The sequence below is a fragment of the Acomys russatus genome, chromosome 7 (genome assembly GCF_903995435.1).
Source record: "Acomys russatus chromosome 7, mAcoRus1.1, whole genome shotgun sequence".
Lineage (NCBI taxonomy): Eukaryota > Metazoa > Chordata > Mammalia > Rodentia > Muridae > Acomys > Acomys russatus.
In genome coordinates this window covers 49,252,965-49,280,963 of record NC_067143.1, presented here as the reverse complement: position 1 = coordinate 49,280,963, position 27,999 = coordinate 49,252,965, and the positions used below count along the sequence as shown (strand labels likewise).

At 53.5% G+C, this 27,999-nt stretch overlaps 1 protein-coding gene across 3 annotated transcripts; it reads left to right on the top strand.

Annotated features, from left to right (window-relative positions):
• The first annotated feature begins 59 nt into the window (after window positions 1-59).
• On the top strand, window positions 60-23,677 carry Usp35 (ubiquitin specific peptidase 35). Of its 3 annotated transcripts, none has more exons than XM_051148964.1 (11): window positions 60-370; window positions 5,506-6,190; window positions 7,170-7,302; window positions 8,926-9,055; window positions 9,429-9,530; window positions 11,504-11,662; window positions 17,601-17,794; window positions 19,842-19,935; window positions 20,766-20,872; window positions 21,300-22,584; window positions 23,446-23,677. In XM_051148964.1, exons 2-11 carry the CDS (start codon window positions 5,518-5,520, stop codon window positions 23,608-23,610), a joined length of 3,042 nt encoding a protein of 1,013 aa, XP_051004921.1. In that variant the 5' UTR covers window positions 60-370; window positions 5,506-5,517; the 3' UTR covers window positions 23,611-23,677. The 3 variants fall into 3 exon arrangements, with proteins under 3 accessions (XP_051004921.1, XP_051004918.1, XP_051004919.1); XM_051148961.1 differs by having other exon boundaries at window positions 5,503-6,190; XM_051148962.1 differs by lacking the exon at window positions 60-370 and having other exon boundaries at window positions 5,437-6,190.
• Window positions 23,678-27,999: the final 4,322 nt, after the last annotated feature.

Here is a 27,999-nt window from a genome sequence, read left to right as displayed (position 1 = left end):
AGGCAACGCGGAGAGCCAGCCCACTCCTACCCCGCCCCGCCGGCACTCGAGCCAGCTGGCCTTAAAGGGAACGCAGCCCGCCTAGCAGCTCGCGGGGTAGCCCCCGCTCTGGCTCCGCCCCGTTTCCCGCACCTCGCCCCTCCCCCTCCCCGCTCCGTCCCGCAGCCCCGCGACCGCGCAGCAGAGTTGCACTGACCCGGTCCATCTAGGGTTGTGCGGTGCGGGGTGGGTGGAGTTGGACATCACAGTGGCTGCAGCATCCCTGCGGTCTGGGACCCCTCCATAGGGGAGCGGAGGACCCGCCCTGACCTGGCCTGGCCCAGCCTTGCCCAGCCTGGCCCAAGCGCCCCGCCCTGGAGGGGGCTCTGAGGTAAGGCCCACCGAAGTCTAGAAGGTAAGGGGGCCCTGGGTGTGAGTGCTGGTGGCAGCGAGAGGGAAGCAGAGTGTCTGCACCCTGACATTTCGAGGGCCCCATACTTACCTTCAGGGCTCTGAAAGCACGAGATTGGGAGGTGGGAGGACTAAGTACTTCTGGGCCTTGCTGTGTGACCTTGGGCTACTCACTGCTCCTCTCTGAGCCTTAACCATCATCGTCATCAACTGAGTATAGAGGTGGTCCAGACCCTGTCCACCTCAGTGCTGAGAGCACACACGCCTAGTTCCAAGAAGCCTGGCAGTCTTTTTGAGGAGAAACCGCAGTCCTGGTTTGAGACACTGAGGATCCAGAGACTGTCTGGTCACCGTAGCATCTGGGGTCCTTAACAATACTTGCAGGTTGGAGAACTAAAGCTTTAGCTGGAGTCCTCCCTCCCAGAAACTCTCGGTTGGGAGTGGGGGCTGGGTCAGCAGAGGGTAGTAAGGGGCAATCCTGGAGACAGGGAAGGGGGGGGGGAGGAGTGTGGCCAATCCCTGAGGGGGAACAGTGTTCCCATCACCTTCCCTTCCTGTCTCTCTCATTCCTCTTCAGTAACAGTCATCAACAAAACCCTCAGGCCTTTCTTTTCAGGACCCAGCTTGTGGGCAGACAGGCCTCCTAGAGGGAAGGGTGCCATCCCAGGCCTTTCTTGGTTATGACACTAAGTTAAAAGAGACCTGAGGGACAAAAAGTGCTGCCAGGAAGCCCTGTTGTCCATGAGAGTCAAGGTGTGGGGGTGTGAATGTGAGGGCCCGAGAAGGGAGCAGATGAACCCCCGCCCCAATCCCTAGTGCCGGGCAGGTACAGACCCTGCCTCCTTCCCTTTGAGGAGATCTGGGAACAGCCGACCCGGGGCTAACCAGGAACAGGGTTTTCATTCAGCCTTTTCTGCCTCGCTTTGTGTGGACTGTTTCTGGAGTGGCTGAGGGCTCCTTCAGTCTACTCTAGTGGCCTCTGTGGGGTGTCTCACAGATGACCAGGCCCAGGCAGAGGAGGGGCAGAGATGGTACTCAAGGTTAAGCCTGTCTCTCGTAGCTACTTTTCCGGTCACATCCTTGATTTTTTGTCTCACATTGCTGCCACATGTCTCTCATCAGTAGCTGGGCTCACCTTCATGGCCACCTCTGTATTTGGGCACACTCCCACCATGGGCATTGTGTACAGAGCAGGATTGGATCTACTTTCTACAGAGTCAGACCCTAGCCAGGTGGGAGAGAGAGAAAAAGAGAGAGAGAGAGAGAGAGAGAGAGAGAGAGAGAGAGAGAGAGAGAGAGAGAGGGAACACGAGAGCACTGAAGCCCGGGAGACTGCAGAGGATGAAGGAGCCAGGAAGGCCTTGGAGCCAAAGCTCAGAGACTCTCTTTTTGGAGGGAGAAGGAGTGGCCCGCAGGCTGGGCATTGCAGGATGAGTCAGAATTAGCCAGGAGAGAAAAGGCAAACTCTTCCCATAGAGAGGACAACAGGAAAATAAACCAAACCAAACCCAAACCCTTCTCAGATTCCCAGCTACGCCCCGTTATCAGTGTCGTGACGCACAGACAGCCCCAGCGCCAGGCTTTGTCCGAGGGGGTTAGTGGCCTTGAGGCTCTGAGTAGCCAGGCAAGAGGGAAGTTTTCAGAAGTGAGGTTAATCTGATGGCAGTGCTGAGAGAGTTGGGGAAGGGAGGCCAAGAGGTGATGAAGGCTGAGCTCAGTCCCTGACCCCAGGGGGTGATAGGCAGGCCCCCCCCCCCCGCGCCCAAAGCAGAAGCAGGGGGCTGTCAGCACACGGCCGAAATCCCTAGGGTTATCCGTGAGGGTCAGATGAAGAAGGCTCAGGGCCCGGACACCTTGGAGCATATATACAGAATGTGCCTGGACAACCTAGGCTGGCAGGGAGGGCGAGGTCTTGGGCAGGGGTACCAGCCATGATGGGGAAAGGCCAAGAGGTAAGTGGCCAGTCATCTTCCATTTGGGCCCTAGCCCTAGTCCAGCCAGGAAGTAAAGAGGAGCTGATGTTGGGTGAGGCTGGAGCTGGGGAGGAGAGTAGGAACCGTTGAACGGAGGGAATTTCTAGAAGCAGTTGTGCAACCTCCTTCCCCTCACCGCACCTGTGTGTTCTCTCCACGACAGATGGCCAGTAAGGGACCCACAACTGCCCAGGCCTCCATCATTTTTCTTACATTGGTCCAACCTTAGGAGTGTCCTGCCCAGAACAGCTCCCATTTTCTGATGAGAAAGCCGAGATGCTAGGAGGAGCTTGCCCCAGGCAGGCTGGTGACTTCTGTGTGGAAGCCCCGGCCCCATCTCTGGGAAGGGAGGAGGACTGCTGCACTTGGTACAGAGCCGCTGGCTGGACTCATAGCTTGTGTGGACAAGCCATGCCTGCTGGGCTTCGCCTAGTGTCTTCCAGGAGGGAGAGAATACCCCGATTCTGCTGTGCCTTGGAGATGTGCCTCCCCCTACTCCCTACTCCTGCCCTCTTTCTCTGGCTGGGGCCATTGGAGTCAGGTGAAATAGAAACCTCCGAAGCTCTTTTGCATGAATGCATCCAGGATGTCGCAGACTGGGTTTACTGGTAACCATGGCGACAACTGACCTGAGTGCTTGCGTAGGCGGTGGGGCAGGTAGCAAGGCTTGTGCTTTGTGGAGAGGCCAAAGACTGAGGAAGGCTGGTTTGGAACATCAGGTGGTAATGATGGACTGGGTTTCCAGCTGCCAGGTGCAGGCCACCTGACGTAGTGTCAGGCAAAATGGCAGGTGTTTGCAGGTGTTTGATCACTGGGTTTCTATTGTTTAATCTAATGCCATTTGTCCCCCATTCTTTAAATGGGAAAAGCAGCCCGTGCATATGTTGTACTCAAGGTCACACAGTGCAGGTCTCCATTTCTACTTTGATTTTTTTTTTAATAGTCTTCTAGAACCTTCCCTGGCTCCGGACTTCCATTTGTGCCTGCCCTATGCCCTGGCTCTCTATACATGATGCCAAAATCTCATTGATTAAGTCTTCTTCTTAGCGGCATGCGTGCTGGACTTTCTTGGCAGCCTGGGTTAAAAAGCATGACCCACCCACTAGTCTACAGTGCAGGAGTTGGGGACAGCGACTGCCTAAGAAAGAAGGCCCAGTCTGACATGGGGGAGGTGTTGCTATTTTATTTCTCTCTAATTCTTTAAGTGTTGCTGGGGATCCAACCCATTACCACATAGTAGGTTCTATTAACGAGCCACACCCCCAACCTGGAGACTAGTCTTTAAAGGTCTATGTGTAGTTGGTTCCAGAACAACTCAGGTCCTGAGTCAAGTTTTCTGCCCCGTTGTCCAGGAAATGTCCACCTTCCTTCACCCAGCTGCAAGTGTTGATGTGAGCTCAGTAAATAGAGCGCCTACTATGTGTTGGGTTTTGCCTAGAGTGGGATTGTGCAGAGAAGCAAAGAAATGGCCTTGCGCTCTCTTATCCAGTCAAGAGAGAGAGAAGAAGTGAGTCAGTCAGCTATGAAAATCAGCCTAAGACTCGGGAGTCAGAATGAGGTCTCTGTGGAGGTCCTCAGAGGACAGTCCAGGTGGAGAGCTCCTATACCACAGGGCAGTAAGGACCTCATTCACCCAACACATGCCTACTGTGTGCCGGGGCCACTGCTAGGTCCTGGGGAGGCGGAGGCTGGTGCCAGCCAAGCAGCTGTAAGTAAATGCGGTAGAGGAGCCGGCAGCATGTTCAGGGTGTGTGACTCGTCTGAAGCAGGCAGGAAGGGCAGGCGGGGGGTGTTCTTGAAGTGCCATTCAAGTGTCTTAGTTACTTTTCTATTGCTGTGCTAGAATGCCACGGACTAGGCAAACTCGGAAAAGGAAGCAGCTAATTTGGGCTTGGGTGAGCCGAGGCAGGATGGTGGGAAGAGGTGAGGGCTCACATCTTGTTCAGCAAGCAGGAGGCAGAGAAAGCTAACTTTTGAAGCCTCAAAGCCCAACCCCCCGCCCAGTGACACGCCACCCCCTCTTACTTCTTCCTAAACAGGTCTTTTTAGGGGGACTGAGATTCAAATGTGAGCCTGTGGGGGCCAGTCTCATCCAGACCATCACAGCAAACAAGGAGAGGGGGGCGGGGAGCAAGGGCTGAGGCTGCAGAAGCAGGCAGGGCCCTGGGGATGAAGGGCTGTGGAACCAGGCTGCCTGCCCCCCCCCCCCGGGTCAGTAAAGGGCACTGGGACAACCCTAGCATTAAGTGGTGGCAGCTGTGAGCGGGGACCAGGTATAGCCTAGTATTTTCCAGTTGCTGTGGTAAAACATGAAAGCAGCCCAAGGGAGAAAGGGTTTCTTGTGGGCTCCCAGTCTGAGGTATAACCCCTCAGGGTGGGGCAGCCGAGGTGGCAGAACCACCTGGCGGCTGCACACAAAGGAAGATGGGCGCAGTGGATACCTGAGCTCAGATCACTTGCTCCTTAGACGGTTGATGAGCCCAACGCAGAGAAGGGTGGGTGGATGTCTCATCTCAAACCAATGAAGACAATCCCCCACAGGCGCCCAGAGACAGACATCCCTCACTGGTGTGCTCAGCGTTATGTCTCGAAGGTGATTCTAGAGCCTATCAATTGATAATACACACATCACAAGGATGTGTGTGCGTGGGTGCGTGCGTTTACAGGGCCAGGAGTGAACTTGCCTAGGACAGGTGTTTTAGGCGTTTGGGAAAAGAAGTTTGTCCAGTGACTGGTAGTAGCAGGGCCTTAGAGAAAGGATGAATCGAGCAAATGGCACAGCGCTCACCAAGAAGAGGAGTTTGCAAACAAGTTGGTGATCTGAGAAAAGGGTCTTGGGTGGGGCCCCGCCCCAGGGTGTGGCTTACCCAGGACTACTTACTGCAGCTCTTAGAGCCAACACTCAGCGATCTCAGGAGTGTTTGTGGTTAACAGTGTTTGAGAGAAACAGAACCGAGAAGGCGTCCAGCAGCCAGATCTGGGACTCCTAGGGGCTGGGCAGGTGCCACTCTGTTCTACTTGTGATAAAGATATCCGTGTTCCATTTTACAGGTAAGAAAACAGGCCCCTCGCCAGTGTCAGCACCCAGGGATCTGGGCCCGGCAGTGGGTTAGAGCGTGCCTCTACTCCCTATCCCCAGCAGCGTGCGGCCATCATGGACAAGATCCTGGAGGCCGTGGTGACTTCGTCTTACCCTGCGAGTGTGAAGCAAGGGCTGGTGCGGCGCGTGCTGGAGGCTGCGCGGCAGCCCTTGGAGAGAGAGCAGTGCCTGGCGCTGCTGGCCCTTGGCGCGCGCCTCTACGTGGGTGGCGCGGACGAGTTGCCGCGCCGCGTGGGCTGCCAGCTGCTGCACGTGGCGGGTCGCCACCATCCCGAAGTCTTCGCTGAGTTCTTCAGTGCGCGCCGAGTGCTGCGCCTGCTGCAGGGCGGAGCGGGTCCCCCGGGGGCGCGCGCGCTGGCCTGCGTTCAGCTTGGGCTGCAGCTGCTGCCCGACGGGCCGGCGGCGGACGAGGTGTTCGCGCTGCTGCGGCGCGAGGTGCTGCGAACCGTGTGCGAGCGCCCGGGGCCCGCCGCCTGCGCGCAGGTCGCCCGGTTGCTGGCGCGCCACCCGCGCTGCGTACCAGACGGCACGCACCGCTTGCTCTTCTGCCAGCAGCTGGTGCGTTGCCTCGGCCGCTTTCGCTGCCCAGCTGAGGGCGAGGAGGGCGCCGTGGAGTTCCTGGAGCAGGCCCAGCAGGTGAGCGGGCTCCTGGCGCAGCTGTGGCGGGCGCAGCCAGCTGCCATCCTGCCCTGCCTCAAGGAGCTGTTTGCTGTCATCTCCTGCACAGGTGCGTGGGCAGCCCAGGCTGGGGCGGGAATTCGGGCTGGCCTTGGGGCGGGTGGCACACTCGGCAGGCTGCGATGCTCATTTTAAGTGAGAAAATCTACCTTGGGCGTTTACTATGGGTGTCATCCTGTGGTGATGCGAGAAGTGCAGGGAGCACATCATGTAGAGCAGAGGATGCAATCAGTCTGGGAGGGTAGAGTAGTGGGTCCTGTGGTCCTTGGGTCAGATAGGATCCGTCTTTTGCCACTGGCACCTGGCAGCAGGGGAACGTGCAGGCGATGCCTGAACTTGGAATCTATCTTAAAAAATATATATTTATTTTCATTTCACATGTACAGATAGTCTGCCTGTGTGTATGTTTGTGTACTACCTGTGTGCCTGCTGCCAGGCAAAGTCAGAATAGTGCATGGATCCCTGGAACTGGAGTTAAGGATGATTGTGAGCCACCATAATGGATGCTGGGCACAGAACTCTGTCCTTTGCAAGAACAGCAACAAATGTTCTGAACCACCGACCCATCTCTCCAGCCCCCTTGAGTCTGAGTCTTGACATCTAGTTACCAGAGGTGGACCTTAGAGTCTAGTGTGGATGGCTGAGCTGAGGTCTGTGCCTTCCCTCATGGTAGGACTGTACAGGGGAAAGCAGGGGAGAGCCGAGGCCAGCCTGTGCACCAGGGCCTGCCTCCTGCACAGTGGCACAAGAGTTTGGTGTTAATTGTACCCTCTCACATCTGGAGTGGCCTTTCCTCCCGAGGCTAGCTCCAGCTTGGGCTGCTTTGAAGGGCTTCTCTTTACATGTATGTTTGGGGCTTAGTGCTTCCTCTTGTTGTCAGAGTTTATGCCGCGGGAGGGGTGTTAAATGGATGTGTTTACAATGGACTTTGATGCCGTTGCGGGGGAGAAGATGTGGCCCCACATGCTCTCTGCAGAGGCCTAGCCTAAGCAGCAGTAGCATGAGAGCTCAATCTAGCCCCATTCCAGAAGAGGAGCCACCGTCCAGCGCCTTGGCTAGTGTGGTCCAGCACCTCCCATTAGAGCTCATGGATGGTGTGGTCCGGAACCTCAGCAATGATGACAGTGTGACAGACTCCCAGATGCTGACGGCCATTAGCAGGTGGGTGCTGAGGGTCAGGGGGTGGGGGTGGGGCAAGCTCTTCCCTCCTCCCTTCTCTCTGAAGCTCTTGACTCTGGATAAGGATACAGGCTTTGAGGTTTGAAGTCAGGCTGTCGTACCTGCTTACTGTGAGTTCTACAGTCCTACCCTGCTTGGCCTTGAGTTGGATGTAAGTAACACAGAATCCTGTCCCAGTGATACTGGCAGGCTAGGTAGTAGCTGCGCGACCCTGGAAATGCTAGTGAACTCTCAGCCTCGGTTTCCCCTTCTATAAAAAGTAGAAGTGGATGGTAGTATGAGAAAGTAAAAATAGGCACTGAGGAGATGGTTCAGTGGTTGTCCCTGAGTGCTTTTCCCCGTGAACCTGGGTTCACCCGGTAGAGCCATGCATATGGGTGATTTTAGTGTTCAGGAGGCAGAGATGGGCAAATCCTTGGAGCTCACTGGCCAATCAGCTTCCAGCTCAGTACAGACCCTTTCACAGAGAATCAAGCTGCAGAGGAGTGATAGAGTAGACCACCACCTGTCCAATGGATCCTACATGTGTGTGAACACACTCACACATACACACACACACACATACACACATGCATGCGTGTGCACACACACACACAGTGCAGGTAGTTGTTGGTATGATTTATGAGTCTGGAGAAGATCATTAACAGAGTTGGGGTGTTTTTCAACTCCCCGAGTCTGTGTACACCCCCCTCATTTGAATGTTGTCACCCTGTGAACTAGCTTAACCTGCCTGCCTTGTGACCCCTGACTATGCCACCTGCACTCTTTCCTCGAAGGCCTTTGCCTGTGCAGACCCCATCTGTCTGGCATGCCCCCTCTGCTGTTGTTTCTGTACCCATGCACAGAGCACCATCTACATAGGGTCTGCCTGGATTCCCTGTCTTTAGTGGGTGAGAGTGTAGGCAGGAGGCGGCGTCCCCAAGACCCAGTCTGGCCTAATGCTACTCATCTGCATGACTTTATTTCCATTTCCTCAGTCTAAAGAGGTCATCATTGGGCCCATCAAAGAAGGTGTGGACGATTAGGTAAAAGCAAGCCACCATGTGAAGCGTAGGACAGTGCCATGGGAACCCTCATAAGTACCATTGCTCTTCCTCATTATGGCACAGTCAGTTCAGTTTTCCAGTGGTGCTGTTTTCCTGAGCACTCACACATCCCAGCCCCATGCTCAGTCCAGCACACAGGCCTGGTGCAGGTGGATAGTGCGGGGTTTAGGTGCCGTCCTCTGGTAATGTGATAGTTCTCAGGAGCCGGGCACTGCCTCAATACCAGATGACGTCCAGGCTCAGAGAGGAGAAGTGGGTTGCCCTGGTCCTTAGCAGGGCCTTGGTGGAGCCAGAGTTCTCAGACCCAGGGTGCAGCTTCTTACCTGGAAGTTCTCTGTAATGGGCTGCAGTGGGTGAGAGGGGGTCTGGAGCAATGTGAGCTGTGGCTGCTGGGTGTCTGCTGAGCTCCTCTCTGTTTTCCAGGAGTGTTTTGTTTGTCTTGTGGACCCAGATCCCCTGTGCAGGTCTGAGTCAGGACTTTATGGCCAGTCCCTGAGCTGCCCTTACTCCAGCTTTTGGGCCTCCCTTGTCCCCGTGTCACTGTCACTCCCCTCACCAGGATGATTGACTGGGTGTCCTGGCCCCTGGGGAAAAACATTGACAAGTGGATCATCGCCCTGCTGAAGGGCCTGGCTGCCGTTAAGAAGTTCAGCATCCTCATCGAGGTTTCGCTCGCCAAAATTGAGAAGGTTGGTGGCCCCTGTTTGAGCCTGGGCTTGTAGCCTTTCCCACTGGTGTCTTCTGGGAGCAGTGCAGGTGTGAGATACAAGGTACTGGGGTCCCAGTCAAGCTCACTGTGTGAGCTAATTCACTGCCCATCTCTGGGCCTCAGATTCCAGCCCCATTACTCTGATCACTCATTCCAGTGTGTGTGTCTGCCCAGCAGCCCTCGCCTAACTCACCATCCGTTGCTCCGTCCAGTTCTGAGGAGGCACCTCTGTGTTCTTGCTCCCATTGTCAGCTTGCTGTTTCCACTCTTCCGTGTCTCAGGTTCCCTTTCAGAGTCCACTGTGCTCACACTTGGCCTTGGGTCGCTCAGGTCTGACACAAACTCTTTTTCAGGTCTTCTCCAAACTCCTGTACCCCATCGTGCGGGGGGCTGCCCTGTCTGTCCTCAGATACATGCTCTTGACTTTCCAGCACTCCCATGAGGCCTTCCACCTGGTAAGGGCCCCGCCCCCACCTGCTCTGGCTGTGTGACCTAATGTAGTTTTTCTCCTGGGAGTCAGGGAGTTGGGGGCTATTGATGCAAAGCTTTGGATTTTAGCACAGGAGGCCCGAGGCCTCGACCACCCCGTCATATAGGTGGGAAACAGAAGCCAGAGGATGTGTGGCTCCCGAATGCACACTGCAGAGTGATAGAACCTGGGTTGGTGACAGACACAGTTCTAAAGTATATTTATTTATTTTTGGGTTTTCTTTCTTTTGTTTTTGTTTTTTGAGACAGGATTTCTCTGTAGCCCTGGCTGTCCTGGACTCACTTTGCAGATCAGGCTGGCCTCGAACTCACAGTGATCTGCCTGCCTCTGCCTCCCAAGTGCTGGGATTAAAGGCGTGCACCACCATGCCTGGCTTCATACACAGTTCTAAAGGGACTAGTGACTAGTGACTAGTGCCAAGAACAGTGCAAACACTCACTCACCTACTTCCCAGTCAGTCCTCCCTTCTTCAGATAAGGACACGCAGTGGGGAGAGGGGCCCAGATGGCAGTAGGTGGGCAGGGAAGGGTCCAGCCTAGTTGATGTGATTCCCAAGCCACTGTCCCTCCTTCACTTGGTTGCCACCAGGACACATTGGTCTGGCCTGCAGCTCAGGTTCCTCACTTGTGCTCAAGGCTGAACCTCAAATTTTGGAGCTTTCATTTTCATGGCCCCTAGACAGGGCAGTAATGTCACACTTTCCAGTGTCTTGTGAAAATATCAGAATCAGGCATGGGGACCAAATGTCACTGTGGGACCTTAATCTGGAGCCGGGGGGAGGGGATGGATGAAGGGAGAGCCTGCCATATATAGACAGTGGTTTGCTTCTCCCTGTCTCGTGTTCTTGGAGCCCAACTACCCATTATGACAGTGTGATGCAATACCCTAAGGCAGTGGTTCTCAAGCCGTGGGTCTCCGCCCCTTGGTGGGGGTGGGGTGTTGTACAACCCATTTTACAGGGGTCACCTAAGACCACTGGGGAAACATATTTACATTACAGTTCATAACAGTAGCAAAATAAAAGTGGTGGATGTAGCAACAAAAATAATTTTATAGTTGGGGTCACCACGTCATAGGGAACCGTGTTAAAGGGTCACAGCATTAGGACGGTTGAGACCCACTGATCTAAGGGGTTTGAAAATAACTGGGACACCCTAACATGGGGGGCTGAGTGGGCTTTGGACTCAGACAGCCCCGGTTCAGACTCTACCTTTTGTACCTCATCATGAAATCCTGACAGGTTACACAACCTAGCTGGGCCAGGGGGTGTGGCTCAGGGGCAGCACACTGGCCCTGCGTGTACAAGGCCCTATGTTCCGTCTCTAGCGCCATCAGCCCCTCCCCCAAGTTCTATCACACAGAATGGATGCTCATGCTGCTGGCCTCACCCAGAAGCGGGTAAGGCCTGAGCATCTGCTGTTCCATAGAGAAGCCCGTGGCTGCTCGGGCCTTTGGCTCAGGTGGGGAGGCTGAACAGCTGGCCTCTCCTCAGCCGTGAGGTAGGAATTATCTTGCTTTGCAGATAAAGAAACTGAGGTAAGCCGGGCGTGGTGGCGCACACCTTTAATCCCAGCACTCGGGAGGCAGAGGCAGGCGGATCGCTGTGAGTTCGAGGCCAGCCTGGTCTACAAAGTGAGTCCAGGATGGCCAAGGCTACACAGAGAAACCCTGTCTCGAAAAACCAAAAAAAAATTAAAAAAAGAAAAAAATAAACTGAGGCAGAGAGTCTTAGATCATAGGTGTTTTTAGGAAAACTGCTTTCTATAGAGCTCAGTTCCACCTGGCGGAGGGGACACTGGTCAAAAGGGTGGCCTTCAGTCCCCAGAGGTGCCCTTCAGTGCCCAGAAGTGGCCTTCGGTCCCCAGAGGCCCCCACTTTCAGCCCCAAGCTGCAGATGGGTTGCCTGGCGCTTCAACTAACCTGCTTTTTCTTTTGCAGCTTCTCCCTCACATTCCCCCCATGGTGGCCTCTCTGGTCAAGGAGGACTCGAACTCTGGGACCAGCTGCCTGGAGCAGCTGGCAGAGCTGGTGCACTGCATGGTGTTTCGGTTCCCAGGCTTCCCAGACCTGTACGAGCCTGTCATGGAAGCTATCAAGGTGAGTGGGCAGCCTCTTTGGCACAGGTGCAAGTGTGGGCCTTCTTTGAGGCTGTACTCTAGCTTGGTAGCAGCCTCCATCATCTGGACCTGTGCTGTTTCCTGTCACCTCTCTGGGCCTTTGTGTGTGTGTCAAGTACACGGAGGTCTCCACTGCTCCCACTGGGGACATCTTTTCTCATGTGTGCTCTGGGCCTCTGTGTGTGCTGGCCGCTCTGTAAACCCCTTCCTCCACATGACCCACAGCACCTGCTCTATTTTATTTGAATTTTCTTGTATTTTAGTAAGCATATGGGGTAATGAATGGGTCACAGCACCTACTTATTGTTTAGTAAGGCCCCAGGGTCTTATTAACGGATTGCCGTTAGTGAGCCGTCCGTGGCCTGTCTTCCTTCTCCAGGCTTCAGCAGGGCCTCTTGGTGCCTCCTGCGGCACCAGCACATGCTGTAACTGTGTGTTGAGACCAGGAACGACTGACTGGTAGGGCTCAGCTGGTATTCTGCTCTCAGCTGAGCTGAGGTTGGGGTCTGGGGACCTAGGCACAAAGCAAACCAAGCCGCCTTCCTGGAGAAGCTTTTGAAGCCCCTTGGGGTGACAGATGTGCTTATAGGAAGTCTGGCCTAAAACAGAAGAGGACTCATGTGGGGGTGAGGGCCCCCTTCAGAGCCTCTGATGTTCACTCCCGCAGCACAGCAGACCCCCTGCACATCTACAAAACATCTGGGCGTGTGTGGAGATATACCAGACATCGCTTAAAGGGGTTTACTTTTCTTTTCTTTTATTTATTTATTTATTTATTTATTTGTGTGTGTGTGTGTGTGCGTGTGTCTGCGTGTCAGCATACATACATGAAGAGAACAGATCCCTGGAGCTGCAGTGACAGGGGCTTGCAAACCACCTGTTGTGCGAGCAGGAACTGCCCTTCCAAGAGCAGCTAGTGCTCTTAACCAGTGAGTCGTCCCTGAGTTTGAAGTTCAGAGCTGATTTTGCAAGAGAATGAAGGGGGATCTCCAGGGACCCCAAAGGAGGAGGAAACCGACTTTCCAAATGGTGAGGGAGGCAGGGTGGGTGCCGTGGGTGCCAGTTAGGAGGGTCAGTAACTTGGCCAACCTCACACACAGAGGGGCTAGTACTGGTGTCGACAAGCCTGGATTAATCGTCTCTGTGGAGTGCCACTGTGAAGCTCCGGAGAGCCAACAAAAAAGCTCTGTTGATAAAAAGTATGGTGTAGAAAAAAACCAAGCCACATGTGGTCCAAAGTAGATATTGGAATTTTTTTTTTCCTGGCTTGATATAGACCTTGGACTAGGAAAAAGAAAAAGAAATGTGTCACCACCAGCAGGCTTAGCGGTTGAGATTCAGACGGTGGTGGTGGTGGTGGAGGTGGTGGCGGTGATGGTGGCGGTGGTGGTGGCGGCGGTGGTGGTGGTGATGGCGGCGGTGATGGTGGTGGTGATGGTGGAGGTGGTGATGGTGGTGGTGTACTGCTTTCAAGGCAAGGCATTAGTTTTGAAAGTATGGATAAACTTGTAATGCCCAAGGGCTGTCTGGTAGACACAAAACAAGCCACAAATACAGGCTTGTACCACAGATGAGTTGATCTAGAAATTGCTCCTGTAAAAATTCTTTCCCAGGAGAGTTGAAAGCTATGTCTACCCCATTTCCAAAGGTCCTGGTGGCAAACCCAGAGTCAATTCTGTGGCCGTCACTCTGGGGAGCCACTGAGTTTATAGGCTTCCTTACAGAGCATAGGGGAGCTGCTTTCAGGATATGGGTGCCCCCTTCCCCGGAAGGCCTCGCCTGGAAAGCCCTTACCCAGCAGGGATGAGGCCTTCCTTGGCAGCTACATGGGTAGAGCCCCTCCTTAACCTGTGTACTCCACCCTCCTGAAGGCCATGTGAGAGGCATGTCCAGCAGGTGGTGGCTGGAAGGGAACTTTCTGGAAAGGCTGGTAGAGTGGAGAATAGGAGTTTGCCATTGACCATTAGGGTTTGGCAGGAGGGGGGACATTTCAGATGACTCAAGGGAAGGGCACATGGGTGGGGAAGGTGAGTCCGGTTTGGTGGTGTGCAGGGGACATCAGAAAGGCCTTGACTCCAGGCAGTCACTCAGCTTTGTCCAGGAGATCTGAGTTGCCCAGGTTGGTCGGTTTTAAACTTGCAAGTATTCCTTCGGTAACTACCTAAGCGACTGGTATGACAGGTGGATCCTTTTTCTTCATCTGTGAGAAATGACTGACATATCTGATAAACAGTCCTGGGGAAGGAGGCAGCAGGAGCACCTGTGCACCTCTGCGGTAGCCTGTGTGTGTGTGTGTGTGTGTGTGTGTGTGTGTGTGTGTGTGTGTGTGTCGGGGGGTGGGGGCTCAAGGCACTAAGCTGGTATGAAGCTTGGATGCCTTTGACTAATCTAGGCCATTGTACTCAGGAACTGGAGGGATGCTGTGTGGGCTAGGTTTATGTCAGCTTGACACAAGCTATAGTCATCAGGCAGGAGGGAGCCTCAATTGAGAAAATGTTTTCAGAAGATTGGACTGTCAGCAAGCCTGTAGGGCATTTTCCTAATTAATGATTGATGGGGGAGGGCTCAGCCTACTGTGGGTAGGGTCATCCCTGGCTTGGTTCTACAAGAAAGCAGGCTGAGCAAACCATTAGGAACAAGCCAGGAAGCAGCACCCCTCCATGGCCTCTGCATCAGCTCCAGCCACACCCCCTCCCCACACCCCCGGTTCCTGCCCTGTTTGAGTTCCTGTCCTGACTTCCTTCAGTGATGGACAATAATGTGGAAATGTAAGCCAGGTAAACCCTCTCCTCCCCAACTTGCTATGGTCTTGGTGTTTCATCACAGCAATAGTGACCCTAACTAAGACAGGACTTGGTACCAGGATTGTGGAGTATTGCTGTGACAGACCTGACCATTTTGTTTGGGGGGGAGGACTTTTGGAACTTTGGGCAAGGAAAGCCATTGAGTGTTGAGGGCACAATGAGCTCTTCCGAGGGGATTTGCCAGAAGAGAGCGTTGAGAGACGTGCAGATAGTGAAGTTTAAGGACTATCAGGACCTTTGCATATTTACTATTTTGAATTAAGATTCTGTGAAATGGCCGGGTGTGGTGGCGCACTCCTTTAATCCCAGCACTCGGGAGGCTGAGGCAGGCGGATCACTGGGAGTTCAAGGCCAGCCTGGTCTACAAAGTGAGTCCAGGACAGCCAAGGCTACACAGAGAAACCCTATCTTGAAAAACAAAGAAAGAAAGAAACAAACAAACAAACAGATTCTGTGCAATGATCAGTGATTAAGAAGAGACCAGCATTGTTGAGGTGAAAATCTCCTGGGAAATGTTTCCTCAGTCAGCAAACAGATGGGTGGTGTAAGAGTCACCCAGGTGGTACTGGGTTTGAAGGCACGAAGGGGTCATGGAGAGCAGCTGATGCCTGGCAGTGTGAGGCAAGGAGAGGCCATTGGTGAAGGTGCAGCCTCAGGGGCAGCTGAAAGCCCAGGACTGAAGGGGTCGAGGTTTGGCACTATCAAGAGAGCCCAAGAGATGTTATTGATGAAAGCACAGTTCAGTTGAACAGAGACCCCAGCATTTTGGAGATGTCAGTATCTTGGGACGACCACCACCACCATCAGCAGTGGCAGAGTGGAGCCAGCTGGAGCCTGGCTGTTTGTGTTGCAGAGGGCGGAAGCAGACCTTGCCCCGAGCCCCTTGGAGAGGAGCCCTGAGGGTCATGAGTGATCCCAGATAGTGGACATTGAGTTATTTACACAGTTGGGAATTTGGTTTTGATTTGATTTGATTGTGTGACTGGTTCTTCCCTTTTGAAATAAAAAAGTATTTAGCTTATTTAAATTTTATAGGAACTCAGAGTAGATTGACTTTGGATTTTAATGGATGCTGAGTTTAAAAAGAGACTTCGGAATTTTTAAAAGAAACTTCTTTTTTTTTTTGGAAACAGGTTTTCTGTGTGTAGCCTTGGCTGTCCTGAACTTGCTTTGTAGACCAGGCTGGCCTCGAATTCAGAGCAATCCATCTGCCTCTGCCTCCCAAGTGCTGGGATTAAAGGCATGCGCCACAACACCCAGCTGAAACTGATTTTTGTTTTGTTTCGTTTTGTTTGTTTTTTGAGACAGGGTTTCTCTGTGTAGCCTTGGCTGTCCTGGATTCGCTTTGTAGACCAGGCTGGCCTTGAACTCGCAGCAATCCACCTGCCTCTGCCTCCCAAGTGCTGGGATTAAAGGCATGCTCCACCACACCCAGCATGAAACTGAATTTTAAAAGTGTTCGAATTTGTAAGACTGTGGGACTTTTAAATTTGAAAACATTTTATGCCGTGATGTCAATATTAATGTGTAATCCTGGGGGGGCGGGTCAAAAGAAAGGAAAGGTTGTGGCTTTAACAGCAATGTGTTTGTGTGTCAAGTTGGCCAGGGTCAGTTGTGCTGGCTAGTTTATGTCAGCTTCACACAAGCTAGGGCCATCAGAGAGAAGGGCCCTGAACTGAGGGCGATCTGCTTGTAGGCATGACTGTGGGGCATTTTCTTGTCCTTTTCTTTTCTCTCCTTTTTTGGCTTTTTCAAGACAAGGTTTCTCTGTGTAGAGCTGGCTGCCCTGGAACTCAGTCTGTAGACCAGGCTGGCCTCAGACTCACAGAGATCCACCTGCCTAGGCCTCTCAGTGCTGGGATTAAAGGTGTGTGTCACCACCTCATGGCAGGGCATTTCCTTAATTAGTGATTAATGTGGGAGGGCCCATCCATTGTAGGTGCAGACAGTCTTGGGCTGGAGGTCCTGGGTTCTGTAAGAATGCAGATGCCGGGTGTGGTGGCGCACGGCTTTAATCCCAGCACTCGGGAGGCAGAGGCAGGTGGATCGCTGTGAGTTTGAGGCCAGCCTGGTATACAAAGTGAGTCCAGGACAGCCAAGTCTACACAGAGAAACCCTGTCTCCAAAAAAAAAAAAAAAAAAAAAAAAAAAAGAAAGAAAGAAAAAGAAAGCAGGCCATAGGCCATGAGGAGTAAGTCAGTAAGCAGCAGCCCTCCATGGCCTCTGCGCCAGCTCCTGCCTCCAGGTTGCCACCCTGGATTGCCACGCCAGTGATGGACTCCAATGTGGAAGTGTAAGTGGAATAAATCCTTTCCTGCCCCAAGCTGCTTTTGGGCATGGTGTTTCCTTACAGCAATGGGAACCCTAACTAGGGCAGAGGACTTCACTTTGACAGCCACTCTGTAGCTTAGGTGGTTGTCTCTGATGCCGTTAGCCGAGCCAAGCAACCTCCTGATGCAACTACTCAGTGTGACAAAGGATAGCATGCTAAGCCCCGAGCCAGTGACAAAGGACTATACCTTAGACCCTCCTACCACTGTTGTAGGACCAGTGCTGGGGGTGACTAATTATTAGCTTGAAAGCTGGCTCTGTAGTCTCACACTGGGAGGCAGAGGGGGCAGGGGTTACTACTGACAGCACAGAGTGTCAGACCAGGAAGCAAGGGTGTCTTCTCTTGGCAGCTGAAGAAACTGAGGCCCAGGGAGGTCATGTGACTGAGACAGGCAGGCTTACTGAGAACCTACACGTGGTGGTGAGGCAGGAGTTAGGGCTGGTGGCCAGGAGTCACCCCTGGGCTCTGCCTAGGACAAATGTGTTTGTCACTCACTGTTCATGTGACTACACAGTTCTTTGCTCTGTCTGAATCCTAGTTCTTCCATCTCTGAGATGGGGATTGTGCTACTTCAGACATGGCACCTGAGAGACCGCATAGAAGGCCCGCATGTGAGAATGAGACCCTGGAGTGAGTTGTAAGCAGTGGCTGTGCAAACGCCCTTTTCAGACTTTTCTGAGTGTATGCTTGGGAGGGAGTGGAGGAGTGGGTTCTAGTCCAGGAGGGCTTCCTGGAGGAGGCGGTGGCTTCAGAGCTGACACTGTTATCTGCTGTCCCCTCAGGACCTCCACATTCCCAATGAGGACCGAATCAAGCAGCTGCTGGGGCAGGATGCCTGGACCTCACAGAAGAGTGAACTGGCTGGCTTCTATCCCCGGCTCATGGCCAAGTCAGATACGGGCAAGATTGGCTTAATCAACTTGGGCAACACATGCTACGTGAACAGTGTCCTTCAGGCCTTATTCATGGCGTCTGAGTAGGTGCTGTTCTGTATCGCCTCCTTAGCTTTTGAGTCAGGCTTTTACCTTGTAGCCTAGGCAAGCTTTGAACCTAGTGCTGTATTGAGGTATAGCCACCACAGGGGAAAGGAACTTTATTTGCCTATTTCAGTTGTTGTCTCAGAGGCTCACTGCCTCTGCCTGCTAACCTACGCCTAGTCCTGGCAGCTTCTAGCCTCCGTACAATCTAACCTAGGCCTAGAATGTTCTCAGCCTCTGAGACTTACTGCTGAATAAGCTCACCCTTTCTTTCTTTTTCTTTTTTCTTTTTTTTAAGATTTATTATTTATTTATTATCATGTATACGGTGCTCTGCCTGCATGTACACCTGTATGCCAGAAGAGGGCATTAGATGGTTGTGAGCTACCAGGTGGTTGCTGAGAATTGAACTCAGGACCTCTGGAGGAGCAGTCAGTGCCCTTCACCTCTGAGCCGTCTCTCCAGCCCCAGCTCACCCTTTGTTGTCTTTCTGAGCCCTGGGCTGGCTGGTTCAACTCAGCTGTTCTGGCTCAAACTCCTCTCCCAGCTGATTTCTCCAACCGGACTTCTCTCTCGGCCCCTGATTTTCTCCTCGGCCTCAAGCTAACTCCAGCAATCTGCTCTAACTTCCTGGCTCCTTCTCCTTCTCTTGCTTGTTTGGTCTTCACCTGAGTTCTCTCTTTCTCTCTGCAACCTACCTCTTTATTCCTGTCCAGGTAAAACTGTCTCCTCTCTTCTCGGAATTGCCCCTTAAGTAGCTTCCCTTTCCTCTCTCTCCTCATGTGAGTTGGGCATATCCTGTTCTGTCAAATCTTTCTGTGACTTGACACTTTTTCTGCCGCTCAATTAGACATCACTTTCAAACATGAGTGCTGTCCTTCTATAAACTATCTTTACCTTCCCTGTTTGTGATTAAAGGTGTGTACCACCACTCCGGGACCTGATACTTGCTCTATACCAGGCTGGCCTTGAACTCAGAACTGTTTACCTCTGTCTCCTGGACTAAAGGCGTATTTGTATTCCAGCTGGATCACACAGACCTGAAGGTCTTGAATGTGATCTCTTGCCAGAGCAGCCATGTTCTGAATTCATTCCTCTACAGCCCCACCTCCTTCAGCTAAGCAAACACAGTTGTCTCCTGTGGTTCCTGGTGTGCCTTGTGGCTTGTTTGAAAATCCCTCAGGGCTCTGTAAGGCAGCACTAGTTCTGGCATGCCTCTGGCTGTAAGTTGGTTTTCTCTGAGCTGCAGAAGTGCCTGCTGAGGGGTAAGCCTTGTGTCGTTCTGACTTCTGGAATGCCCAGACTGTTATAACTTCTATAGAATACAACAGAAGGATTTGCCATAAAAATCCCTTGTGCTTGTGTGGTCATGTGAAACTGAGATGCTACGGGTCCTTTGTGCAGCTCATCCTCTGCATGTAAGCTTGTCTGGGACCTGCCGTGGGGGCGGCTGGGAGCTGCCATTCTGTGCAATGGCTCTGGATGGAGCCCTGTGGGGCTGAACTGCTGCTGTGAAGGACAGTGGGGCACACTTATCCCTGAGGGCCAGTCTCCCTGCTGTGTCCTCTTGTGCCAGGGAATTCCTCAGATACAACCTGCCTGGTTTGAGGTAGGGGCTTAGCTCCAGGTGGCTTGGGGCCAGGGCCCAGAGCAGGGGCCACAGGAATGGGTTGGAGGGCCAAGGTTGGGAGCGAATGACAATCCTTGGATGTTACTGTGAAGTGCGTGTCATGCCTCTGGTGGTGACAGCAGAGATTGGCACACCAGTAGCTCCACCTTAGAAGATTGACATGTTTGAGACCTCAGAGTCATGGGGTGTCAAAGCTAGAAGAGATGGCAAGGGTCACCTTGTAGTCCCATTTGTTGTCATACCAAGGCCACCACAGAACTCATGACCCCAGCCATAGCAGTCCAAGTTGTTTGCCATCGGCTCTCTAGGCTCTGGCCTCATCCGGAGCAAATGCCAGAGGCTCTGGGTGGCCTGGTATAGAGGAATGGTGGCTCCCTTGGGTCTCAGCTTACCATGGGCTCCTGTTTCATTTGAAGCTTTCGACACTGTGTGCTCCGCCTGACTGAGAACAACTCCCAGCCCTTGATGACCAAGCTGCAGTGGCTCTTTGCCTTCCTGGAGCACAGTCAGGTACGTGCTGGGGGCCCTGGGTGGGGCAGGGAGAGCAGGAAGGCCAGGCCCTGCTCTGGTACCTTTCATGTCTCCAGGACCTGCCTACACCTAGCTCGAAGCTCCCACTGTGGCATGAGCTCCTGCCAACACCAGGCGACAGTCAAAAGCCTCTGGGGCCCTTTCTCTGTCCTAACAGCAAGGGTGCACCTCGAGCCTCTCTGTAGGTTATGCTGCCCTGGCCTCCCTTCCCGTGCACTAATGCACCCTCATCTTCTGATTGTGAGCACCTCAGTTTCTTGGGCCTCTAATCTGAATGAACAAAACGAGCATTGCCTCTGTCCTTGCAGAACCCCAAGCCTCCCAACAGGGATGTTGGGAGGTCCTGTGTGCAGCCTGTGATGGAAAGGCCTCCATCTGGTGCTTGAAAAGGGGACATAGAACAGGCTGGAGTTAGACAGCATACACAGGAAGGGACAGTTAGTGATGGAAGAGGAGGCAAGGCTTTGGGAAGGTGTCATGGAAGAGGCCTTTACCCTGGGGACTCATTTTGGCAAGAGTGAAGGGTGTCCTAGGCAGAGAGAAAATGACACACAAAGGGCTGGAGAGACTGTGGTCTGTGAGGGCAGAATCAGTTTTCAGAGAGTTATCACCAAGACGATGAAGCCCTGCTCATGGCCCGTGTGGACTTGTGGGTGGGTGTGCCTCAGGGCCATCCTGGAAGGGGAAGGTTATTGGTTAGGAGGCTGGCATGTTTGGAACATAGTCTTAGACTCTCAGGCATGCTGCCTGCTGCTGGGCACACCTGTGGCTTGATGGACTGACCCCACCCATCACCTGCCTTGTCCTAGAGGCCTGCCATCTCTCCTGAGAACTTCCTTTCTGCGTCCTGGACACCCTGGTTCAGCCCTGGCACCCAGCAGGACTGTTCAGAGTATCTGAAGTACCTGCTGGATCGGTAAGAACGGGCTGGTGGGTTAGGAAGGTGTGTGGGTCCCGAGGACATTCTGGGGGTGGTAGCTTATTCCTCTGAGCTGGATTGGGTCTTTCTGGAAATAGAAGCATCTCCTTGCTCTTCTGAGAGGCAGAGGAAGGTGTGTGCCACTGGTCTCCAAAGATGTGAACACATGTGGAGCCTGGGAGGGGCTGTCAAGGCGTGCATGCGTCCTGTGCTGCGTGAGCATGTCGATCTTCACACAGCCATAGGTCCGCCTTTGTGGAGGTGTGTGCTGGGTGAATGTGTGAACATAGAGGTGTGTTAGTATGCCGCTCTGTACGGGGGTGGGAACTGTCTTGCCAGGCTCTTATATGTAAGTACGGTGGGCAGCTTGCTGGGGGTGAGCCTGCTGGTAGGTGTGCACACCTGCTCTCCCTGCTTGTTCTAGGCTTCATGAAGAGGAGAAAACTGGGACAAGGATCTGCGAGAAGCTCAAGTGGTCCAGCGGTCGGTCCAGCTTGCTGCCCCCATCATCCCCACCATCAGAGCTTCCGAGCTCCAGTGCAACATCCGTGGAGAAAATGTTCGGAGGCAAGATTGTGACTCGGATATGCTGTCTCCAATGCCTCAATGTTTCCTCTCGGGAGGAAGCCTTCATAGACCTCTCGCTGGCCTTCCCTCCTCCCGAGAGAAGTCGCCATCGCCGCGTGGGCTCGGTGATGCTCCCCGCGGAGGACGCGCGAGCCCAGGAGCTGGCACTGGCTCCCAGAGCCCCAGGGGCACAGAGGCAGAGGAAGCACTGCATCACGGGGGACGCTCCCCGCACGGGGCTGGACATAGAAGGTGTGGGCGCCATAAGCCGTGGCGAACAGAGTGGGCAGGAAGAGATGGTGGAGAGGGGCCACGCCGCGAAGGAGGAGGAGGAGGTGGCACAGGAGGAGGAAGGAACAAGGGAAGAGGAGAGTGAAGATGGGGAACGGAAAGAGAAAGAGAAGGAAGATGAAAAGGAAAAGGAAGCTGAGAGCAGCAAGGAGAAGGAAGGGGACAACTTGGGACTAGGGACCCACAGGGATGCTGCAACCCCACCCAGGGAGCAAGCATGTGGCCCCGAGGGTTCCCGTTCTGTACTGGACTTGGTCAATTACTTCTTGTCCCCTGAGAGGCTGACAGCTGAGAACCGCTACTACTGTGAGTCCTGCGCCTCCTTGCAGGATGCAGAAAAGGTGGTGGAGCTGAGCCAGGGTCCACGCTACCTCATCCTCACGCTACTGCGCTTCTCCTTTGACCTGCGTACCATGCGGCGGCGCAAGATCCTGGACGATGTCACCATCCCCCTCCTGCTGCGCCTGCCACTGGCTGGGGGTCAGGGCCAGGCCTATGACCTCTGTAGTGTGGTGGTGCACTCTGGAGTGTCCTCAGAGAGTGGTCACTATTACTGCTATGCTCGTGAGGGTGCTGCCCGGCCGGCCCCTGTCCTGGGATCCACAGACAGGCCTGAGCCCGAGAACCAGTGGTACCTGTTTAATGACACCCGGGTGTCTTTCTCATCCTTCGAGTCTGTCAGCAACGTCACATCCTTTTTCCCTAAGGACACTGCCTATGTGCTCTTCTACCGCCAGCGGCCCAGGGAGGGGCCTGAGGCCGAGTCTGGCTCTCCCCGAGTCCGAGCAGAGCCTACCCTCCACAAGGACCTGATGGAGGCCATTTCCAAAGACAATGTTCTCTACCTGCAGGTGAGTTCTCTGCTGAGGGTCACCCTCTCGCACCTGATGCCACTCTTGGGTGAGGACCTGGCCCAGCACAGCCACCTACGTAGGACAGTGATCTGTTCTCCTCTTGAGTCTGCCTTAGTTTTAAATCTGTCTACTCACTCATCACTTAGTAAGGGGTATGTTGATGCCTGGAAAAAGCATAACCCTTGACCTCAGAGCAAGGGACACTGAATAATAACACAAGACTGATGCTGCTGAAAGAGAGTGGTGGGGTTACTGGGCACAGAATGCTCCTGGGGCTCCCAGAGCGGCCACTTGCTCAGTGGCCTTGTCCCAATGCCCTCCTTTGTCATAGCCTCAGGCTCCTCTATCAGAGTCTAGTAGTATCAAAATACTCAGCCATGAGGTGGCCACACTAGGGCCACAACTGCATCTAGAGTTGGCATTTCATGTGAGGAACGTGAGGGCATGGGGACACCAGGTGTGCCTCTACATTTCTCAGGCCACCCAGCCAAGATGTGGCTTGGTGAAGTCTGAGAGGGGCTGATCAGGGAAGAACTTGCTCATGAGCAGAAGATGGGACCTATGCCTCAAGAGAGGCAGTGAGTGAGCTGCACAGTGGAGGCCAGGAAGCCGGGGGGGGGGGGTTTCTTGAGACCCCAGCACTTGTCAGCCAGTCACTATTTAGTATGATCAAGTCATCCAAGGCACTTGATTTATCTTTGGGAGGAATGGGTAGACTTTGAATCTGAGACCTGAAGCCCTCCAGCTTTCTTCTCAGCGGGGCCAGGTCCTTGGGGGATCCAGAGATGTTGGTGGTGTTGTGCGGGGTGAGTAGGAGACCCGAATGCTAAGCCTACTTCCTGTCTGCTTCCATTCCAGGAGCAGGAGAAGGAGGCCCGGAGCAGGGCAGCTTATATCTCCACACTTCCTGCCCCTCCACACTGGGGCAGGGGCTTTGATGAAGACAAAGATGAGGATGAAGGCTCTCCAGGGGGCTGCAACCCTGCAGGTGGCAATGGTGACTTCCACAGACTGGTCTTCTAATGGGAATTCCCACTTGTGGGGGTGTCACAGCTAATCTCAAGAGTGGGTCAGGTGGGGCCCAGGGCCCAGGGCCCAGGGCCCAGGTGAAGTACTCTGTCATCTGGGATCTTCGGAGGCAAGCCCAAGGTGAAGCAGGTCTTTCTGAGGGCAAGGAGGATGGAGAGGAACCTTCTGGGATGTCAGTCTGTAGCTTGAAGGGCACAGAGAAGGTGACCCCAAGGCTCCTTAGGCATCCATCCTATTGAGACGTTACAGTCAAGTGTCCTGACTAACTGGGAGCATTGTGGATGAGCCCACTCTGGGCTTTGCCTCCCTATGGGCCCAATCCTGGAAGGGTCAGCCAGCTCAGCAGCCAGGGCGGTGTCAGCTTGGGGTCCTGCCTCCAGTAGCACTTCTATCTAGTTCCTTCACCCAGCTCTTCCTCCATAGGAGAAAAAGCACAGCTGAAGTCAAGGCCTTGCACCAAGAAGGGTGCTGTGTCCCCTCTGCCTGCCCTCATGTTTCTTGAGGGGGGTTCCTAAGACAAGGTATATGGGTGCCAGCACCTGCTGTGTGTTTTTGAGGCATGTGAGCAGAAGACAGAGTAGCACAGGATCAGCGATAAGAGCCTCCCCTCCTGCCGTCCCCCACCCTCCTAGCCTGCCTCAGTGCCTGAGATGCTGCGTTGCATCCCTGTCCAGTTAAGGTCCAGAGTCCTTATTTTATCGACGACATTAGTCAGTCTGTAAGAAAGCCATTGTTGTTTGAGGAAGCTAGCTGGCTTGGCTCCTCTGGTGGGATGTGAGGGCTCGGTAGGTACAAAGTGTGTAATGAACCTGACCTCATCGTGCCCTGAGCCTACTGTAGCCCCTTCTCAGTGGAGAGAAGACACCTGAATAGGAATAAACTCGCTTCTCCGAAGGCTGTGCAGGAGGCTGTTCTTCCAGCTGAGCTGTGGCGCCTGCTGCTCTCTGGGATGCTCACTTGTGTCTAAGCAGTCTTGGCAGTGACTTGGGCTCCTGGTGGGTAAGGAGGGGATGTTCCCCTGTCCTGGGGACCTTAGGCATAGCAAGGAGGTGCTTGGTGATAGGCCTTGGAGGCCCAGGGCTGGCAGCCTCCTGGGGCAGGGCAAAGAGGGAGGGGGATCGTGGAGGTGTGGAGGGGGAGAAAGGGAGGCAGATGGCTGGGGATGCTTCTTGGGATACATTGGGGCAGAGTGGTTTGCCAAGTAAATACAGAAACCCAACAGTGAGCTGCCTTGAAACATCTGCCATCACTGCCCTCCACTTTCCCTCCTCTGAGAAGGGGCCATAGCCTTTTCCTGGCTAGACAAGGCGTATGCTGGGACAGGCTGGGAGGCAGTTCTCCAGCACTCCGGAGTCAACATGTAGCTCTGTAACAAACATTTATTTTTATTGTATGAATGTGTATCTTTGAGTTTCTGTGTACCATGCATGTGTGCAGGCCAGTAGAGGGCATCAGATCCCCTGGAACTGAAGTTACAGGCTGTTGCGAGCCGCCTAATATGGGTGCTGGGAAGCAAGCAGCTGAGCCATCTCTTCAGCTCCAACATTCAACTCTTCCCTTAGGTCACAGTCCCAATCTTGAAGCAGAAGTGGGACACGGGCAGCTGGGTATGAGGGGAGGTCTGGGACTGGCCTGCACCCAAGATGATCCTCTTAAGAACAAAGCAGCTGGAAGGCCAAAACGGTGCTGTGACAGGGGTAGAGGTTTTGGTCCAAGTGCCAGACACTGGAGCTGTCAGGGACTCAGCTTCCAGAGTGCTGGGATTCCAGGTCTGCACACTGCACATGCCGACTGCTGGTCTGAGTAAAGAGGTCTCCCTCCTGCTCCGGCCCAGTAAGAAGAGCAGAACTGGGCACACCAGCTCCTGGGCTTATTCATGAAATGACCCTGAACCGAGTTTGTCAGAGAAGGTGTGTATGTGTGACAGCATCAGTCCCAGGGCTGCCCAGCATGGGACAAGAGTAAGTTTCCACACCTCTAAAGACAGTCTCCAGCAGCCCACTCTGGGTTGCAGTTCTAAAGGACTTTATTGTCCTGCTTCTACATAATAAAAAGGGACCTGCAAGCTCCAGGCCTGTACCATTTGTCACCAGTGTGAAAGAAAACACGACTCACTTGAACACATTTCCCGTCCCACCCCTAGACCTCACAAGATAAATACATGTTACAGTTTTTTTTGAAAACAGAATAAATTAATAACTTAAGTGATTAGGCACCAACAATGACTTGAAAAATTAAAGGTCAATCTTAAATGGTAACAAGACATGATGATGTAAGACTAGGCTGCTTCTACTTCATTTTCTTTTCACAACAAATAGTGACAGTCCTGTGTGAAAGGATTCTAAGTTTCAAGACACACAGATTACAGAAGAACTCACACCACCAGGTACCATGACAGTACAAATCACCAGCAGGGGTGCCCTTGGCGAATCTGGATGATCCTGCTGGTCCCAGGCCCCAGATATGGCAAGTCCCAGAAAGATGGCTGCTCTAAGGTCAGCCTGCTTCCCCACAACTTTCAGCCAAAGGGTCAAAAGGAAAGAAGAGCTACTTCTGCTCACAGCTTGCAAACCTCTGCTGCCGGGAGAGGAGGGGAGGGGCTGAACCTGAGCCCATGCCCCAGGGACTTCAGAACAGCTGTGCTCTTGTTCTGGGAATGTGGCTTGGTTTCATTGAGTCAAAGGTAGTATCGCAAAACCCACAGAGGGAGGGAGGGAGGCAATTAACAAGCTACTGTTTGTGTGCTGCCCCTCCCCAGTGACCCAGACCTTCGAAGGATCACCCAGGCTCTTACAGCAACAGTATCGGCTGTGACCATCCCATGTCAGACTGGCAAGTCTCATGGAGATGCCGTCTCCTTTCTTCACTGTTCCTACTAAACAGGTGGAGCAGGAGTCGCCCCTGCAGGACAGGTACTTGTGGGAGCTATGGTAGCTGAGAGACAATGAGTACTCACGGGTCTCAGTCCTTGGCAGTCTAGGGGAGGTGAACTTTCACCTATGGGTAAGCCAAAAGATTTTTTAAAAAATGGAATTGGCTTTTTCTATTGGCTAGCAATCTGGGAATTGTGAGCCAGAGGTCAACTTTCCACAGGCTGGAACCAGAGCAAGGCAGAGGCCTTGAGACTAACTAGACCCGATATGTGGCATGCTCGCCTCAGAGCATGCATCCTGGGGTCTGTGGGGTGGCTGCTGAGGCCAGTGATATCTGGACCTGCTATAAGCTCCAGCAGTACCAGGGCAAAGCTTAGCCATATAGGAGTCTACTGAAAGTTGAAGGGCACCATGAAGATGGGCAGAGCCAGACAAGTACCCTGTAACCCTACTCAGTGTAACCGACCACAGCCCTGCGTGTGACAGTGCACGCTTCTGAGGCTGCTGGCTTCATACCTTTAAGGACCTTCTGTTCCCAACACTGAGGCATCCCTGTCCCTCATCTCTCCTGTCCCTCATCTCTCCTGTCTCCCCCATGGACCCAGTCCTGCCTACCCCTTCTGCATACAGCTCACTCTGCTCTCCCTTTGGCCCAGGCTCCCTTAGTGCCTTCCCTTTCTATGTACTTGCTGGCCATCTTTATCTTTTACTTTTCTTACTGTGACCTCCAGTTAGGGACAAGGTATGGCTCATCTGTAATGCAGAGTGTGGCAAACATTACTAAATGGTGTGTCCTGATGTGAGAACAGGGGCTCCTGCGAGGAACTCCTAGACAGGGCTCTCTAGCGGGGAGAGGCGAGGTGTACCCCAAGTTGCCGGAAAGTCCTAGTCTTTAGGTGACAATAGCCTCTTCATCTAGGACAAAATGAGAAATGCTGGTTTGCCCTGTAGTTTTTGCTTTCTGAAATGTTTGAAAATTTGGTCAACAACTTTCAACACAAACACATTGAGATCTCCCTGTCCTATCTTAGGAGCCTAAGGTGATGTCTGCTGCTCATCTCTTCCCTGGTGACCTCTGAAGCCATGGGAAGAGACGGTTAGTTTCTGCCATCCCTGCGGCTGAGGACAACAGATGCGAAGAGCTTGAGCAAAATACCTGGCACTAGATCAGAGGTGCTTCTCCCTGGCATAAGCCACCACCCAGCCCCTCATGTGGTGCCTAGATTTCCTTGGTCAAAGTGTGGTTCACCATTCTGCCCCCTGCTGCACTCCTGCACGTGGCCTTGGGCTCTCCGTCAGGCCTGTGGACACACCTCTCCACATGCTCTATGTCCTGCTTGGCTCCAGCCCCTAAGTCATCTTCTGCACCCCACTCCTACTAGAGACTTCCTGTGCCATCCCCGTTGCTGCAATGTCCCTGCACTGCTCTGTACCTACTGCCTCCCATCCCCTGCGTCACCCCTTACTGTCTTCCCCATTCTGCCTTCTCTCTCAATCAGGGTCCAGGGAA